At 49.9% G+C, this 14,366-nt stretch overlaps 1 protein-coding gene across 1 annotated transcript in view; it reads right to left on the bottom strand.

Annotated features, from left to right (window-relative positions):
- Window positions 1-3,356: 3,356 nt before the first annotated feature.
- The window catches only part of MAP1S (microtubule associated protein 1S), a 35,251-nt gene continuing 24,241 nt past the window's right edge, over window positions 3,357-14,366 (bottom strand). Inside the window, exons 5-7 of the mRNA XM_060232539.1 lie at window positions 8,432-11,675; window positions 6,860-7,074; window positions 3,357-5,749 (exon numbers count right to left, since the gene is read on the bottom strand). Coding sequence (XP_060088522.1) covers window positions 5,594-5,749; window positions 6,860-7,074; window positions 8,432-11,675 — 3,615 coding nt within the window. The 3' untranslated portion in view covers window positions 3,357-5,593. The remainder of the gene's footprint in view (window positions 5,750-6,859; window positions 7,075-8,431; window positions 11,676-14,366) is intronic.

A 14,366-nucleotide genomic window follows, 5' to 3' on the forward strand; every position in this document is an offset into this window, starting at 1 on the left:
GTGTTTGCAAAAGCAAAATTGCACATATGTGCACACCAGCACCAGCTCCAATTTAAAAGCAGTTTGCAAAAAAAGAACCACCACTCCCCCCTCCCCGCCCCGACTTCTGGAGGCATTTGCAGGCAAACGTTTTGGAAACCAAACAGGAACCCAAATTGAGTCTGCAATTTTGCAGAAATATACATTTCTCCGTTTCTGCTCTCAGCTATTGCCTGCGGAGGGCTGTCTCGAGCTTCAGCAATTCCTTTTCCCAGTTCTCTGCATCTGATATTTAAAAATGAAGGCAGACGCAATGTCCCTGCATAAGGATAGATTAGTGGGGGGGGGGACATTCTTTAGGTTGTGCATGGCGAGAGGCACAGGGGCAGAAGAGGTGGGAGGGCAGCCCTGGAACAAATGCTCTGGAACAAATGCAGGAAAGCCAGCAGCAGGGCTACGCTGGAAAAGGCCCCTGCTGTCACAGATCCTGAAGAGATGCTGCCAGTCAGAGGAATTACTCCTGAGTTAGACAGCCCGCTGGTTTGACTCAGAAGCTTCGGGTGTTCATGAGCAAAAGAAATCTAAATTATGCTCTCCCAACAAAATCTAAACTACGCTCTTAGAACCACACTGATGGGAGTGTACGTTTTGAGGGCTGCAAGCTCCAAGTCACTGTCCAGTTAAAAGGATCTCAGGTAGCAGCAGCTAAGAGCTTTCGCTGCTGGAGATCCTAGAGAGCTGCCACCAGACAGAGGCAGCTATACCAGGCCAGAGGGATTTAAAGCCAGGCTCTGTATAATGCAGCTTCCTGTGGACATGGCAGGTGAGCCTCTTTCCAAGCTGCTTCGCCGATCACAGACTTTAGAAGAACTTGTAACATAACTTTTCTTTTTGCAGCTCAGTTAATTGTGTGTGTGGGGGGGAGCCACAGCCTTTTTAATCATTTGATTTGTTCCATATTTAATTGACTAATCTGGTCACACCTAAGAACACAGCTAACGCTGCTCACAACGTAGAACTCCCTCCCTGTCGTTAATCGAGGGATGCCCAACGTTGGAAGTCTTTCAAGGCCAGCTAAGAGGGATGCTTGCCTCGGTTTCAGGTAGACACCAGATATTTTCCTCCCTCCCGCAGCTTGCGGTATTGCTGGCTTCACAAAATTATAACCTGATTTTGTCATCACGGTTTAACTGGATAGAGTACTGCCTCTGCCTATTGAGACCTACATGAATGGAAAAACAAAGTTATTTTTTTTTTAATTCATTAACTAACCTTTGCAAATGCACAGCAGAATAGGTGGGCATTCTGCAGAAACCATGCTGCAATTGAGAGAAATAAGCAGCTTCACAAAGGTGGAGCTGCTGCTTCTGCTGCCCGCAAGCATCTTGGGCAAGGCTAGATCTGCCTCCAGCGGCAGACTAGAATCTCCTCCTCCCAAAGCCCCACCCATGATGCTGCAGCTAAAGACATTTACTCAAAAGTAAGCCCTGGAGAGTTCAACAAGTATTACTTCCTGGCAAACATGCCTAAGAATACAGACGGGGAGGAGGAGAAGAGGGTAGACAAAAAGCTGGCTCCCCCCACCCACTCTCTCCAGGCCCATGGGGCTGTGGTCCCCCTTACTGTGGCAAAGATGCTCTCCGCCAGCCTGTTTGACCAGGCAGTTGCCATGACAACACTTCCACTCCATCCCTGGCTCCTTTCAGTCGAGGAACCAAAAGCAACAGAGCTCAGTGATCAAAAGAGCGGGGGGGGGGGGGGACAGGAAGAATCATAGCTGCGGGGAGGGGGTCATTCCCAACCCCCCAGATCCTGTCACTGCGGAAACAATTCCCCTGAGCACGCACATATACACTGTGAAATTGAGGACTGCATGAAAGGGCTGGGGAGAGAGAAGCAGGAAAGTCAACAGCCTCTCATCACCCCCCCCCCTCATTTAATAAGGCACAATTGTTGTTCAATAAATTTCAACACTTTGCATCCCCAAGGCTACACACACACACACTCCCTCCTCCCTCCAACACCAAAAACACATCTCTCACCAAACTCGCTTAAAGTGTAAAAGCACCAGTTTCAGCAATTAAATCTGAGTGAATCTGCACGTGAGAAGAAAAAAACAGCTGGGGGGCAGCCTGGTCCATTTCTGGACTAGGCCTAGTGCAAGTTAGAAGAGACATTCCCCTTCTTCCTGCACAGGCGGAAGCTCCTCTTCTAATGGTAGTGCTCTGAAAATCAACTTTTGTTATATATATCATTTTCCTGGGGTCTTCTTGGCACTGATTCTTTGACAAAAAATGACTTACAGACTGACGGAGGAGGAGGGAGGTCTCCGCTTATGAGAAGATCCTCTCGCAAGCAGCCCTCGATCATGGGAGGATGAGCTGTCATCAGAGGATAACCTGGCCCTGAGATCTACATTGGCAGACATTCCATCAGGTCAGCCCACGTGAAGCAGAACCTCCTCCTACACCAGAACTACCACCAGCCTCTGAGCCCAACAGGCCCGAAAGACAGGTGTCATCTGTACAGGCAGACCCCCACCCAGACCCACCAACCCCCCACCCACCCGGACCTCAGGAAAAGGGAAGGCAAAGTGGCAGGGTAGAGGCCTAAAGTGGGAGCACAGGCCTTGCAGCCGCTCTTCCCTTGTAGAAGGCAGAGGACTACAGGGATGAGACTCAGCTAAGTGTACCGATCCTAATGACCGGACTGAGCTGCAACTGGAAGGGAAACTGGTTGCTTGTTTGCTGGGAAACCAAGGCCAGTGGGTGTTCCTGAAGCTGAGAACCTGCTGACTAACCATGGACTGGACTTGGACTCTGCTTACTGGGCTCACCCTTGACTGTACTGCCTGCTTGCAAGCAGGAACTTGTTGGTCTGACCTTGGACTGAGTTCTGGACTTCGTGTTTTTGGACAGACCGCACTGCCTACTGGCTGCCAGGGCTGTAAATCATAAGAACATAAGAGAAGCCATGCTGATCAGGCCAACAGCCCATCCAGTCCAACACTCTGTGTCATACAGTGGCCAAAAAACCCAGGTGCCATCAGGAGGTTCATCAGTGAGGCCAGGACACTAGAAGCCCTCCCACTGTTGCCCCCACAAGCATCAAAAGTGGTGGAACTAGACAAAGTGGGAGACCTAGACCTGCCGCCACCTGAAAAGTGGAGCAGATCAAGACACTGAGAAAGGAGGATGCAGCGGTTTGCATCCCATGGATCTACAAGGGTAGGCAAGCACTCCTTCAGTGCAAGGGCCTTTCCCTAACAACACAGAGGCAGTTAAGGCCTCCTGGACTCCGAGGAAAGTTGCCACCACTAGACAGACACACAAAACACCACCGGACAGACACGCAAAACATTACACAACACAGGGGCCTTCTTGAGCTATTTAACTCTTTAATGAGGGGCATCACCCCCAGAAAAGGGTTCGACACAGTAAAGAGTTAACGAGAATGTGCAGCGTGTGTGTGTGTGTGTGCGCGTGTACATACTCGCAACAGCATGGGTGTCTCTCTTCAGTGCACCGACAGATACAACAATCGCAACTTTTTCCTACATTTTGGGGACGGGGAGGGAGACTGGAGAAAGGGGGCTTCCGGACAGCCCCCCCCCCATACAGGGAGCAGCACCACTTCTTCTGACCCTGCTCAGCTGCTCTTTCAAAACTCAGATTACAGATCTGCAGGACGCAGGAAATGCTAGAGGTGGTGAGAGGGAAGAAACATTTGTCTCCCGCTGCCCGGTCCCCAAACGGGTTTTCTAAAAAACACACAATCGCATGAATATTGAAACATGGCCCTGATCCCAGTTAGGTTACATGAGGGAAGAATAGGGTGGAGGGGAAAGGGAAGAGCAACCCCCCCCCACCCCTCGCCCTGCCCATGTGGGACATGCAGGCATCTCGCGGCGCTGAGCCGATAAATAAAACTTCCCCTACATGAACAGTTTTGGTTTCCTTGTTTTTCTTTTTCTTTTCTTTTCTTTTTTTAGAAAAAATACAAAATAGACATTTAAGAGAGAGGAAAAAACACAATCTTCTTCTGTCCTTAGAAAATAAGGTTTAGTGTCACATTGCGGGGGGTGGAGGGACATGGCTGGCCCTAAACTTTCCTTCAAATGTTGAAGTGAAGGGGAGGAATAAAAAGGAGTAGGGGGGGGGGAAACGGGCTGCGGAGAAAGGAGAAGACAGGTGGCAGGGGCTTGGCTAGCTCCATGTTTTCTACGGAGTCTTCTTTGAGGACAAAACACCAAGAAAAGCACACTTCCACAAACAGTGAGTTTTAAAAAAAATGAGAGGTAGAACTCTGGAGTGTGTGTCAAAATGAGAGGGGGGGGGGGAGAGAAGATAAACATACCACGAATTCCTACAGAAAGATCTTCAAGTTGCTGCAGAACATCCCAACAGCGGTCACTTTGCTCCCTCTTGGGGGGGGGGGGAGAGACTAAATCAGGCAAACAAAGACAGCTGTGACCGTTCCTTAGGTCCCTTCCCAATGTAGCGAGAGCCCTTGGCCTAATTAAGGATAAGCCTGTTTGCAGCCCCTCTCCTGCTTTGTATGGGCATCTGTTTGGCCATTAAGGCCCTGGCTCCGGAGTCGAAAAGGAGGGAAAGAAGGCTGCGCCATCCGAACCCGTTCCCCCGAAGAAAACTTACTTCTTCCACAGTGGGGAAGGAGTCAAGGAGGCAGACAGTAACAGAGAAGGTGCTTCCGGTCCATTATTAAAGAACCAGACCTTGGAGAGAGGAAAGGGCAGCCTTTTACAGGGTACGCAAAAAGAAAAAAGGGGAGAAAAACACTGCTGAAGGAAAAACCTCTAAAAAACTCTCCTCCTCTTGGCTCTGCAGTAGAAGCAATGGGATCATTCATGATATGGCAGCCCACGCCCCAAAGCTGTCTGGAGAAACCACTCCATCTCAACTGGCTGGGAGAGGGGGGGGGGGACTTGGCTGGGGAGCAAGCAGCTATGGGCGGCACTCAAGGTATCTGAAACCCTGTTTCCGTACAGCTTTCTGAGCAATCATCCGGGAATCGCTCCCCGCTCCTCACCACATGAAAGTCAACGGGCAACATGAGGTCGCCCCTCATGAGATGACCTTCCTCACAAGATGCCCAGAGTCAGAGTATGGCCAAGCAAAAAAAAAAGGCTCTGTAACAAGATCTGGCCCTCGAATCCAGACTCTGCTCTAGTCACTGGAAAGGTAGGGGAGAGGAGGGGGGAGCAGGGGAGAAGAATATGCCAACACCTCCAATGGGGATGATTGCTGAGGCAGCAAGATCGCCTGGCCCGGCTGCAACCTCCTGAACCCAAAAACACCCCCTTCCCTTTCCCCCAATTCTGCCACCATCTTCTGTGTGCTCAAACCAGGGCTCGAGGCTCTGGCGGTGGACATGCAAAAACCAGACAGTGAATGCTATTTGCTGTGGGGGCAATGACACACCCCAGGAAAAGTCTCTGGCCTTCTTTTTCCTAGCCCAGAAAAGTCTCGTCTCCTGCTGCCAATGCTGGGCGCCAACGTGCAAAGGAGAGGAGCTCGCACAGCCCCAGTGCAGCCACCAGCCCCGGCATTCGAAGCGCCTCTTGGCTCCAAACCGGACGCAGCCCGCCGGCCCTTCAGAACTCCACCTTGCACGCAGGGAAGCTCTCGTCCTGCATGGCCACTGTGCTGGTGCTGCCCAGGACGGTGACGCCCAGCTCCCGCTGGCGCTCCAGTGTCTCCAAGTACCATTCGTGCATGGCCTGTGAGTCAAAGGTCGGGATCAAGGTCACCTGGGAGGAGACACAAAGGAGACAATCTGGCCTTCAGCAGGTGTGCGTTCAATAGGAGCTCCATTTCCTATAGAGGGAGTAAGACCTGGGAAAGATTCAGCGGCCTCCCCTGGGCAGCCCCCACAAATCATCTTGGCAAATGATTATGTGCATTGAATAGGAAAGATGAACCCACAAGCAGACTTCAGCTGCAAACTCATCCAGTGGCCTTGGGCAAAAGCCTCTGCTCTCCTGCTTGGGGAGAGGAATAAGGGCCATGAGGTTGAAACAAAGACAGTGCCGGATTTAACCCTGTGGAGGCAAAATCTCAGGGGGCCCTCGCAAATTTTTGGTGGTGCCTGAGGATGACAAAGCCAGAGCTGCTCCATCATCTCAAATGGCAGAACCTGAATCTACTTGGGTACAAAGCCCAGCCCAGCAAACTCTCATTATCTAGCCCCTGACTGACCAACCATGACTCTTTTACTGAACAATCCATTACACAGTTTCCTCTACTGCCCTGCACAGCCTCAGGTTCTTCTGCTCTGGAAGTTTCCAGTCAGGCAGTTTTAGGGATGCTGGCCTCCAGGTAGGACCTAGGGATCTCCCAGAAATACAGTTCATCTCCAGACTACAGAGATCAGTTTCCCCTGGAAAAAATGGCTGCTTAGGAGGTTGGAGTCTGTGGCACTGTACCTCACTGAGGTCCCAGTCCCCCCCCCCCCCTCACCAGGTTCCACCTCCAAATCCCCAGGAGTTTCCCACCCTGGATCTGGCAACCTTACCCTTCCATCCCCCACCAGAGGCCAGGGGGGACCTTGAAACTAACTAACCCCCCTACACATCTGGACTGTAGTTTCATAGACTCCACATTGGGCAGATCCTACTCTCCAATATCTCGCCCTCCCGTTCCTCCTCGGGACCCTCAACCACAGCAGGGCCCCTCCTTCACCCCGTTACAACCCATAAGCGGGAGGCGTTGCTGTGTCTACCAGACAACAGACACCAGCCAACTCAAATTGCAGTAACCACAAGGCTGGATAACAGGATTCTAGATGCTGCTATTAGATGCAAGATGCCTCCCCCATTCTCTGCACAGAGTTTCATGCTCAGGCCCTCCCACAGGCTCACCTGGGAGTCGCTTGCCCAATGCTGCTTCCCGGACAGCAGCGCATCTAGGATGCTCCTCATGACACCTTCTTTAATGTGGTCCTCGCCACTGATGACATAGCACTGGGACCGGATGAGCCGGAAGAAGTCCTCGTCCACCTTCTGGGCACTCGCAGAACCAGGGATGTAGGCTAGCTCCAGGTAAACCGGGAGGCATGGAAGGGCAGACTTGGCACCTAGAGAGGAGGGTAAGAAAGGAGAGGAGGAGTCAGCTGGGGGAGAAAGGACACCTCCGGCCAAAAGACTATGGACTAGCCAGAGGGTCAGGGAGACCTGGAATCAAATCTCTTTCACGAAGCAATTGGGGGGGGGGGGTAAAAGATGCATTTGGGCCAGTCACTCACACTGTCCATCTAGCCTACCTCGTAGAGTTGTTGTAAGGACAAAATGAAGGAGGAACCACATATGCTGCTCTGAGCTCTTTGTCAAAGAGAGAAGTAAAGACATGAAAAATACTTTTACTACCACTATAGTTTTCCTTAGGCCTTGAAGACAATTACAAACATGAGCTCTCAGCAGTGTTAATGGAATCAGCAGAAAGTACAACACCAAAAGAATCCCAGGGTCAATCCAAGACATCTTGCGTTATAAAAGACTTTAAGGAGCGACTGCTGAGAAAATTGTCTCTCTGTCTGAAAGCCCGGAGAGCTGCCACCCATCAGAGAAGAGAAGGAACAACAATTTGATTCAGTGTGAAACTGCTTCATACATTAAGATTTAATTTCTATCTTCTTCCAAGGCAACTTATTATTCTCTACTCCTCGGCCATTTTATCCTCGCAACAACACTGCAAGGTACATTAGGCTGTGAGACACTGGCTGGTCATAGGTCCCTTTCAAAGTCTGCAGTCCTCTCGGGCAGAATAAGGGCTATGGTGCCTACACTCTTTTTTTAAAGCTGTTTTTAAGTGGATGCCTCTATACTTAACTTCTGATGAGCTGCATTCGCTTTAAAATAATATGCAAAGAGGGTTTCCACCTCTACACCAACACAAGTTAAGCAACAAACCCTGCAGACCGATTCTTATAACCCCAGGAATAGCCGCAGGCTTCACTGAGGGTGCAACAGCCCCTCCCGTCAGCAGATGGTGCTCTTCAACAATCTTCAACAAATATTTACGCAGCGTCCAGCTACCCAAGAAACAACCTGTTGGTGGAAGGAATCTTGGGTACTGCATTTTTAAAGACAGGGCTGAGATTCTGCCATTACAGATCTTCCAAGCTCTATGCTTTTGGGGTTTCAGACTACATTTTTGGGGGTATGGTGGATGGATTCTACCAGCCCTTGTAAGGGTGAACACATTGAGGGAACCACTGCACGTGCAGGAATATTGCAGCACTTGAAAGCAGCATTCCTTGGTAAGTTGCATCTATGAAAGTAAACTGTGTCAACACCAGTTTAATAGCCATGGCTCCTGGCACCATCGGATTTCCCCGAAATGTTCTTACATTATCTTTCCATCTATTCCTGGACCCTTCCTTCCTGCCACACCACCCACCGCCTCCTCCCACACCCAAGGAAGTATTAGCTTACCTGCTGGAGACTGCCTTCCAGCTCCTGATAACGGCCTGCGGGTGGCGAGGGGGGCTCGGGCGTCCCCACCGGCTCGGGATGCCAAGGGCTCGTTTTTCCCAAGAGTGGGCAGCCGGGCTTTGTCTGCAGGCGAGGCTTTGGTCTTGCTGCTTGGGGCCAAAGCTTTCGGGATATCTGCTTTTGGGGGTGCAGAGTTCACCCGCGCAGGGGTCCTCTTGGCCTTGGCAGGCCCTTCTTTCTCCGGGTCCACCATGCAGATGCCGGGCTGGGCAGGCAGGGGGCAAGGGTCTTTCAGGGGGGCCGGGAGCGGATCGCAGGGCCGAACCAGGTTCTCAGGTTCCTCATCTGAGTCCAAGCCACCGTCCGCTGTAATGGAAGGGCACTCCTCAGTGGCTGGCAGGATGTCAGAGTCTGAGAGGGTGGGCAGCGACTCACTGAATGAAGTCGGTGGAGTCTCGTCAATGAGAGCGTACGGCTTGCGCCCCCTTGGGCCTTTCCTGTGAGCCAGGGGTTTGGTTGACTCTTGGGAGAAGTCACTGCTGTTTGACATGTCCCGGGGGCTGAAGTGGACAGACGGGGACCTTTCTGACTTGGGGTGCTCAAACTCACAAGGAGATACCAGGCAAAGGTCCACGTCATGAGGGGAGTCCGAGCGATGGCCAGAACGAGGCAGGACGTGGCCATCCAACCGCTGCGCGCTGGAGTGGTGGTGGTGGTGGTGACAGGGTCGGACGGGCAAAGACAATCCACCTTTGCCCAACGGGCCATCTGGTTCTGGGGTGAGTCCCCCTGCATGGACGTTTCCCACTTCTTCTTGAGGGAATTCACTGACGGGGGGCAGAACCTGCTCAAAGGAGATGGAGAGAGACTCGTCCACCTCAGTCGAATGAGGGGATCCCACTTCTGCTGGGAGGGATGGAGTAGTAATGGTGGGGGACACATCTGGGATGTCATCGCGGAAGAGGCTAGGAGACAGGCATCCTGATGGCCTCTCCTGTGATGAACTGGAGTTGTCACGCGAGGCCCGAGAGCCAGAGATAGAACCATCAGGCCTCCAAGAGTTGATGATGGCCACTGGCTCCTCGGCCATGATAGCATCTTCAACCGGGGACTGGTGGAAGGGGGTGTGGCCAGCACTAGCTGGGGCAGAGCTGGAGGGGGACATCATTTCAAGAGTCTTCTCCTCGGAACTGCCACAGGCTTCCTCAGCCTCTGGACAGTGGTTGAGGCCCTCCTGGATATCTGTGGGAGTTAGCTCAAGGTTGACGCTCCGATCGCTCTTGGGAGTCTTCACTAACGGGGACGGTGGGCCAATGCCTTTCAGAGGGGAGCCAGCTTCCAGGTGGCGGAAAGGCTGAGGGCTCTCTGGATCTCCACCTACACCCAGGCCGTTCTCAGCACTCTCTGGGCCATCTCCATGACAACCCACGCCATCCAGGGGTGAAGGTTCCAGCTCGCTTTCAGCCATGGTGATGCCTTTATCAGTTGATTCTGCTCCCAAAGGCCCCTGCCGTGAGCTCCCCAACAACCTCTCCATCTCCTGCATCCCATTTTCTGATGAGGATTTGGACACCTCTGAGCGCCCCTTGGAACCTGCAGATGTCTTCTGTGTGCCAGCTGCCTCTTTAGACAGCTTCATCTTTGGCTTTTCTGTGTCCTTTTTGAGGGTAGGGATAGACTTTCTGACACTGCCCGTCTTGGTCTGGGGCCTCTTGACCTCTGCAGCTGCGAGTTTCCGAACTGGCTGCTTAGTCACTTTCTCCTCCACCTTGACATCCTTCTTGGTCTCCTCTCTCTTTATATCTTTTCGGGGAGGATTTGCCTTGCCCTCTTTCTTCAGTATCTTTGAATCTTTCTTGGTTACATCCTTCTCTTGGCCAAGGTCTTCCTTCGGTGCCAGTTTCTTTTCTTCTTTTTTCACTTCCTTCTTGGGTATCTGCCACTCCTTCAGCAATTTAGGCCTCACATCTTGTTTGAGCTTCTCTGTTGAAGATTCCAACTTGGATCTGGCCTCTTTGGTTCTCTCTTCCTCCACACTACCTTTTGAGGTCTCACTGGGTGCCTTGGGCCGATCTCTGGCATTTAGTGGCTTCAGTTCCCTCTTCTCCTTGGAAACTGACAGGCTTGGTTCTGTGAGGCTCAGCCTAGAACCTGACTTGAGACTTTCTTGGCTCTCAGTCCGCTTCTGCTTGAGCGGAGTAGAAGAGGAGAAAGACTCCAGATCCTTCTGAGTAACTACTGGATGCCTGAGGAACTCTAAGTGTCTGACTTTCTCCAGCCCTTCCAAGATCTTATTGGGGGGAGTGCAACCAGGGAACAAGACCCGAACAATCTTCTCTCTGGGGTTCACAGGGTGCCAGACCAGAAGGGCACAGACAGAGGTCAAGCACTGCAAGGGTAGCTCCAGCCCTTTGGGGTAACCATTCCCACACCACTGCTGCATCAAGAACTCTAGCTCCTTACTGCCCTTCACTGGGTTGAGGATGTACATATCCAGTCGCCCCACACCCATCTTCTGGAAAAGGATGGTGGGTTCTGCCTTGGGGCCAGCATCCCGATACAGAGGGCTCGGCTTAATGCCTAGCTTGTCTAGGTACTGCAGGGCCAAGCTGCCTTCATCGCAGCTCTTCAGGATCTCCGAATCTCCTTCTATCGTCTTCAGCTTCTCAGAGGCATTGAGGAACACAACGCCCAACTCTGGTGAGATGAGGTTCTTCACCCAGTCGTCATTCTGGGAGCCGTGAGTAGACGGATCCTCCTCCATTTCAGCCAGCTTCCTCTGCAGCAGACTGTTCACCCCAGGTAAACTGTCTGTCCCAATGTGGGTCACCAAGATGGAGTCGATGCGGTCCAGGTGACGAACCAGCTTCCAGAAGGAGGATCTGGGATTGGAGCCCCCATTCACCAACATGTTGAACCCATTAACCGCAAAGAAAGCAGAGTCTCCCCTTCCACCTGGAAAGATGTAGCAGCAAGGCCTGGAAAGCTTCAGGAAGCCAACAGTGCTGGGAGGCTCCAGGAGGTCGAAAGGTGGTGGGGGATCTAGGGACTCCGAAAGGTATTCGATGAACTCCTGTAAGCCCTCCATCTCTGGCAGCACACAGCTGGGATTGAACTGGAGATCGATGAAATCCAACAGGTTGTGTTCGCCCAGCCTGGAATCCTTCCAAACGCCAAAGTCTGGGCAAACCACAGTCATGCTGGTTTTAGCTGAAGGGTCTGCTGAGCTTAGGAACTCCCCAACCTGAGACAGGAAGAAAGAGAACAGAGAAGGGGGAATACAGTGAGTGTATGAAGGTGCCCTCTACAAAGCCAGACCAAATTCTGGGCCTTGCTGTCCCAGAACTATTCACACTAACCAGCAACAATTATCCAAGTCCCCAGTGAGGGGGGAAACGTTATTTCTCCAGCACCAATGGCCAAGAACATTTTAACTGGGAAGGATTGAAACTGAGACTTACATGTAAAGCAACTATACCACTGCTGAACCATGGCCCCTCTGGCTATAAGCAGAAAAGCAGAACTGTAGATCTTACTTGTGAAAATCAGAAACTGCCTTTTCCAATACCCGAGATAAAATCAAAAACTGAGATCACAGTGTAAGAACAAAGTTTAAAAACGACTGCCTCTGTGACATGCCACAAAGATTTACTGCATGCAATATGAATACAAAGAATTTACAGTGATATAATTACAGGAAACTTTCAAGGATACAAAACCGTTGACGTAAGCAGCTGCGATCTGTAATGTCCATGAAAGCATGTTGAAAAAGGAAACCTGATAAAATTGGCATTACACCATGCTATTGCTTCATGTTAATATGGCTTACCTTTATCAGGTGGAAGTTTATGTTTTAGGACTGGGCTAATTGGCATGTATACTGAGCTAATTGGTGTGCATGTGTCTATTATGGTCGATTCAGCTGTGTTCTCTTGTATTTTAATGATTGTATTAGTTTAGGCAGCATAAGGAGTGGCTGAAGAAGAGAACAATTAAACAGGTTTATATGTATGCCTGTAATTATATAGCTAATTCTTTGTAAGGTTGTATGCAGTAAATTTTTGCAGCACCTTATTGCATGGTAGGTTTTCCCCCTTTTCCAAAACCTGACCATCAGTCCATCCAACCCAGTTTTCTCTCTTTTTTTTTTACTTCATTTATACACCACTTTTCTCCTCAACAAGGACCTAAAATGGCTTACACCATTCTCCATTTTTATCCTCTTAACAATCCTTTAAGGTAGGTTAGGCTGAGAGTATGACTGGCCCAAGATCACCCATTAAGCTCCCAAGGCAGAGTGGGGATTTGAACTTGTGTCTCCCAGTTTGCAATCCAGCACTCTAACTGCTACACAATGCTGGCTCTTTGACTGACAACAGGTCTCAGGCACAAAAAAAGGTCTTAAGATTCCATCTCTTCTTTTTCACCTAGATGTATCAGGGGCCTCTGGCAGGCAACAAAGGAGGCTCTACTCTGAGCTACAGGCCCCTAAAGCGGAATGCTCTCAGACATGATTTCTAGAACAGATTAGCAATGTGCATCTCTGCACATTAACATCAAATACTTCTAGGGGTGTCCCACATACTTTAGATGAGAGAGTCAGCAACCATTTATAATTAAAGAGACAAACTATCTTAAAATTCATAGTAAGAAATCCACAAAGAGCCAGCATAAGAAAGCTCATTTGTATAAACAAAAATATACATGACCAATAACTGACATATCTATTATTATTATTATTAATTTTTCAATTTATAGCCCGCCCTTTCCCAAATGGGCTTTCCCAATAATCAATAATACAAGATTACAATCAAATACATATAATAAAACAATATGCAATCTAAAATCAATATAACAATCTAAAAAATGGATAATCCATTATGATTTTGCAGCCCAAACACTGGCTGTTGCAAGTATTTCACTAGAAAGTGGCACACACAAAGTCTTATAGTAAGTAATAAACATACAGAGAAGGAGCACCCTGTATGATTGTCTTCATACACTGGCATAAGTATGCATGGTTTGCACCTGGATTATGGGCAACTTCTCACCTCTGTCATTTCCCTGTATGCATAGTATCTCTATACGGAGCCCTGTGATGCAGAGTGGTAAACTGCAGTATTGCAGTCCAAGCTCTGCTCATGACCTAAATTCAATCCCACTGGAAGCTGGGTTCAGGTAGCCGGCTCCAGGTTGACTCAGCCTTCCATCCTTCCGAGGTGGGTAAAATGAGTACCTAGCTTGCTGGGGGAAAAGTGTAGATGACTGGGGAAGGCAATGGCAAACCACCCTGTAAAAAAGTCTGCTGTGAAAACATCATGATGCGACATCACCCAAGAGTCTGAAACGACTGGTGCTTGCACAGGGGACTACCTTTACCTTTTACCTTTTTTCTCCCCAATAAAGGGCTAAGCTGAGAGGGAATGTCTGACCCAAGATCGTCCTGTGCGCTTCCATAGCAGAGTGGACTTTCGAACCTGGGTCACCTGGACCCTAGTCTGGCAATCCAACCACTATACATTTTATGCACAGAAGCTTCTGGGCAGGCAGTATCTTAATCTGAATGTGATAATAAATATGAAGAAGTGTGCATGCACAGAAAAGCTTTGCCAAAAAAAAAGTCCTGATGTGATGTCACCCCATGGGTCAGTAATGACCCAGTACTTACACAGGGGACAACTTTTACCCTTTAACAGTATCTAAGAAGCCCTTGAATCTAATGCCAATCTTTGCCCCCTGGTCCCTTCACGTATTTGTTACTCTCTCATCCTACCCTTCCAATACATGTTAACTTAAAGATCTTTTTCTTTTTTTAAAAAAAAGAAAAGCCATGTTTAGTTTGGTACTGAGCTACATTTGGCCCTTGAGCCACATCCGTAGGCCCTTGCACTAGATGTTGCTTCTTATTTGATAGGAAGTGTAGCTAGCAGAAGAC

This window comes from Heteronotia binoei, chromosome 2 (genome assembly GCF_032191835.1).
Source record: "Heteronotia binoei isolate CCM8104 ecotype False Entrance Well chromosome 2, APGP_CSIRO_Hbin_v1, whole genome shotgun sequence".
NCBI lineage: Eukaryota > Metazoa > Chordata > Lepidosauria > Squamata > Gekkonidae > Heteronotia > Heteronotia binoei.